The 5,000-nt window shown below is 47.3% G+C and overlaps 1 protein-coding gene across 2 annotated transcripts in view; it reads left to right on the forward strand.

The window, feature by feature from the left end:
* Positions 1-5,000, forward strand: part of LOC143017853 (uncharacterized) — a 140,168-nt gene that overhangs the window by 134,978 nt on the left and 190 nt on the right. For both annotated transcript variants that reach the window (XM_076172818.1, XM_076172819.1), the window contains one exon: positions 3,242-5,000. This exon is cut by the window's right edge and continues 190 nt beyond it. In XM_076172818.1, the coding sequence (XP_076028933.1) occupies positions 3,242-3,580 (339 nt within the window). In that variant the 3' untranslated portion in view covers positions 3,581-5,000. The remainder of the gene's footprint in view (positions 1-3,241) is intronic.

Consider the following 5,000-nt stretch of genomic DNA (forward strand, 5'->3'; position numbering starts at 1 on the left):
CAAGCTCAGTGATTCAAAGCCTAAAAAACATGAAACTTTTTCGCAATCGTGGCCGACGCGGTGGTTCAAAAATTACCCGAACAGTGCCTGTGATTACAAATAAAAGAAGTGCTACCAAAAAAGGAAAAGTTGAGCCAAGACAACGAATTTTTAATGAAGTTCCACGCGTTTGGTACACCCTACCCTCCATCATACTATCTAATGTTACCTCATTAGCCAACAAAATGGAAGAAGTGATTGAATTAGTGCGCTCCACAGGCTGTGACTTGATGGCAATTACAGAAGCGTGGCAGATAATTCCCGAAGTGTGTAATATAGAAAATTTTGTACTTTTTCACCATCTCAGAGTAAACCGCAGAGGCGGTGGTGTGGCATTGTATTGTCGAGCTGACCTCAACCCCTTTTACCTCAGGGTTGACATACCAGAGGGAGTCGAGGCTTTGTGGGTCAAACTTAGCCCCCGCTTCCATCCCCGCCACACCGCCTCTATCATAATGTGCGTGATATACCACCCTCCTCGCGCCAACACTGCCATCCTCCTCAACGATCACATCACTGAAACTGCTGACTCCCTCCGCTTAAGGTTTCCTGCTGCCAAATTAGTTGTGTGTGGGGACTTTAATTGCCTGGACACAAGTGACATTTTACACCATTTAAATCTCACGCAGGTAGGAACCTTTCCCACCCACAACCAAACAACCCTTGACCTAATTATGACTGACATGGCGCAGCTGTACTCTCCCCCGAGACCTCTCCCCCCCCCCATCGGTAAGAGCACGCACCTCACCATCCAATGGTCCCCAGCCCCTAGTGCAGCCATACACAGGATTAAAGTCATCAGACAGCACCGCCCTATGCCTGATTCCGCCATGAGGGAATTTGGCAGGTGGATAGTGGAACACCCCTGGCTGGAGGTTCTGAACGTTGAAGACGTGGAGACCAAGTGGAGAAATTACTCCACCACTACAATTGAGGCCTTTCACCATTTCTTCCCTGTAAAGGATTTCTCTATCCATCACTCTGACGCCCCTTGGATGACACCACCTATCAAACGTCTCATCAAACAACTCAACAAGGCATTTTACACCGACCGAGCCCAGTTCAGGTTCCTAAGGAATAAGGTCATCAGAGAGATAAGTACCGCCAAATCATCTTACTACCCAAACAAATTGCAACACCTCAAACAACAACGAAACAACACTCAGTGGTTCAGTAAAACCAAGGCTCTTTGTGTCCTGCAGGGTAACAAGACCCCCCCACCTCCCTTGCACCTCGCACCTGTCACCTGACCTAGCAGCCCAGGAGATCAACTCCCTCTTCGCCTCTATCTGTCAGACTTTACCCCCCTCTCGAACCCTCCCGCCTACCTGCCTACCTCCCTTCCCCCTTACTCCCCATTCAAGTTCAAGTTGCCAACGTAGCCACAAAGTTGGGTAAACTGAAACATAATAGATCCACTACTCCCTCTGACCTTCCTATTAAAATCTACAAGGAATTTGCCCCTGAACTTGCCCTCCCACTTTCCTCCATAATTAATGCCTCTTTAAGCCAAAACACCTGTCCCAGCGACTGGAAAATCTCATATGTCACTCCCATCCCTAAAACCCTCAGCCCACAATTACTAGGTGACCTTAGGCCCATCGCCATCACCCCTATCCCAAGCCTTATATGTGAAGACTTGGTTTTTAACTCAGTTTACAGCAACATAAAAGATTCAATAGATGCTCAACAATTTGGCAACACGAAATCCTCTTCTACCACTCACTGTCTCATTGACTTACTCAACTTCCTTCACAGCAACCTAGACAAGCGCAACACATCTCTAGCTGTTACCTTTGTAGACTTTAAGAAGGCCTTTGACCTTGTTGACCACAATGTTGTTCTCTCCAAAATCATCCAACTGGGTATCCAGCCCCACCTAATAGCATGGCTGGCAGATTTCCTCACCGGACGACAGCAGGCGGTCAGGTACCAGGGGTCAACTTCCCCCCTCCTCCCCCTGACCTGTGGGGTCCCCCAGGGTACCAAGATGGGTCCCCTATGCTTCCTCATCCTTATTAATGACGCCCTCATAGACACTCCTCACAGATGGAAATATGTGGATGATAGCACCGTAGGCATCCCCATCAACACCAGGCGGCCTGATTACGCACCACTACAAAGCACCCTGAACGAGCTCATGACGTGGACGGAAGACAACAACGTCACAATCAACACCAACAAGACCGTAGTGATGCACTTTTGTACCTCCACACAGGCGGTGGCTCCTCCACAACTTTCATTGGGCCCCCACCCCCTCCAACTGGTCCAATCCACCAAGATCTTGGGCATCACACTCGATGATCAGTTAAATTGGAACCAACATGTCACCAATATAGTCAGGACAGCGTCTTACAAACTGTATATGCTGAGCAGGTTAAAATCATTAGGAACACCTACATCTGAGCTACAGGAGGTCTACAAAACTTTCATACTCCCCACCCTCATTTATGCCTCACCAGCCTGGTCCAGCTCACTCACCCTCACACAGAGACAAAGGTTGGAGAGGGTACAAAAGAGAGCGTGCAGGATCATCCTGGGCGTGGAGTACAGCGGTTACGACCACGCTCTTACCACCCTTACTCTATCTAGGGTGTCACAACGGCACGGTGAGGCACTGAAGAAATTTGGGGAAAGCCTGCTTTCCCACCCTAGACACCGTCACTTCCTCCCTCCCGATGCTCCACCAACTCGCCACGCCACTAGACACAGAAATAGGCTCGTACCAATCAAAGCGCCAAGGACTGACCGCTACAAAAACAGTGCCATCCCATCCATTGTGCACATAATCAACTCTATGTAAACTTGTACCGTGTATATACTCTAAGTTTTATATTTTTAATCAGCTTTTGTAATGTATTATTGTCAGTGTACTACTGCAATCGAAATAAACCTTTTATTATTATTATTATATATTATTATTACACACAAACATACATACATGCATGCATACATACAAACATGCATACACACATACATACATACATACATACATATATACATATGTATATACATACATACATACATACATACATACATACATACATACATACATACATACATACATACATACATACATACATACATACATACATACATACATACATACATACATACATACATACATACATACATGTGTCCGTACATACTGTCCGTATGGTATTTGTGACCAGTCTCCTCGCTCTTGTTCTTCTTTCTGCAGATGGACGTGGCGGAGGACGGGCGCGAGTCTCAGGTGTCGTGGGGCGAGGGCTTCATGCTCGTCTTCTCGCTCACCTCGAAGGCCACCCTCCACGACCTCCACCACATCCGCCGGGTTATCCTCGAACTGACGCCCGGGGCGCCGCGCCCGATGGTTCTCGTGGGCAACAAAGCGGACCTCTCCCACCAGAGGGAGATCCAGGACGAGGAGATCCGAGAATTGGCCTCCTGCTGGGGGTGCGACTACTTCGAGGTCGCCGCCTCCGAGCCTTGGGAGGTCGTGGTCAGGCCCTTCACGGCCATCTACCAGGCCGTCCTAGACGCCAGGGCAGCACCGTGAGCAAGGCGATGGCGTCGGCGTCGACCCCGGGCCAAGCCAAGACTTAGTATACCTTGCCCAAGGTTCTCCTTGACTTGTAAAATCCCATGTCTTATAGTGAAGTAGGCACGGGTTTATGACGAAGCTCGGGATAACTCGTGCACGCCTATACTGCCGCTATACGCTGAGTGGAGAATGTGGTTCCTCCTCTGGCTGGACTTGTCCAGAGATGGTGCTCTCGTCCACTCTCCCTAGTTCATTGACCCAGCGAGAGAAACTCAATGGAAAGAGCTTATGGATTCGAATCGAAGTTACGAAAGGAAAGTTCGAGAAATTAAAGAGGGACCTTCTTCCGAACGATCTGATTTACTACTGCGAGTGGTGACAGCTATCAATGTGTAAGTTCTCACTGAATCGACAGGAATGAATTAAAAGCCCTAACAGACGATGAAAAATAAACTCTCAGTGATGCTCTGAGCTAAAACAGGACAGAGTGTTTACTCCCTTATGGTAATTCTGATGTACGCTGGTGACGTCATCGGAAGCGTGCTGGTTCACTTGATTGTGGGATCGAATCCCGCATAACTCTCCGATTCCTAGCAATGACTATTTGTTACCTGTCCTATCAGGGTAAAGGTGACAGCTTCGGTCGCAGGTACTCAGCGCCTTCTGACGTAGAAGACTCCTCACCCTTACTACCCTCTTTCATTCTACTGCGTGACTTCGTGGTCTTTCGTTTTCGTCGAATGACCCCCGACGGGGCTTGTGTCCCATTAGTCAGTGGTTACCAAACTATCTTATACAGTATGACACCCCCTTTTTCCTTCCAACAGACCTACATACCCCTACCCCCTCTACTTTTTTTTTATAACTTTTCCATTCACATCTTAACAGAAAATGGGTTGGGTGAAAGATAATTATACTTTGCACGTATGTAACGGCACATACTTGTTCATGGAAGTTCATTATTCTACTTAACCAATGACTTGTGAGCAGATGAATCCGCGCCCCACTTGCCTTCTCTTCACACACCCCAAACCGGGTAAGGTGCCTCTAGTTTGGGAACCACTGCATTGGATAAAAGAAGGACCTCACGACCAGAAATGACTTCCTGACCGGGCTGCCCCCCTTCAATGAAATAAAATGTATCTAGTGTACAAAGAAATTTAGTGTGTCGAAGAAGTGGAGAACCTTAATGCCTGATAACGGAATTGGGTTGTTATACTCTGCCTCGTGCAAAAAAGAGCCTATATAATGGTTTAAGTTAAATAGTTTGTTGTTATTCTTCAGCCGGAACTATATACATTATAATACATACATACATACACACACACACACGTGGGAACGCTTACACTATCATGGCGGAGGAGGGTTGAACGCAAAAATTCGTGTACGTGTATGTAAATCGAGCATACAAATATAAGAAAGTTGTGTTCAGCTT

The sequence above is a fragment of the Oratosquilla oratoria genome, chromosome 33 (genome assembly GCF_046742065.1).
Source record: "Oratosquilla oratoria isolate Oo_2021 chromosome 33, ASM4674206v1, whole genome shotgun sequence".
NCBI classification, from domain to species: Eukaryota; Metazoa; Arthropoda; class Malacostraca; order Stomatopoda; family Squillidae; genus Oratosquilla; species Oratosquilla oratoria.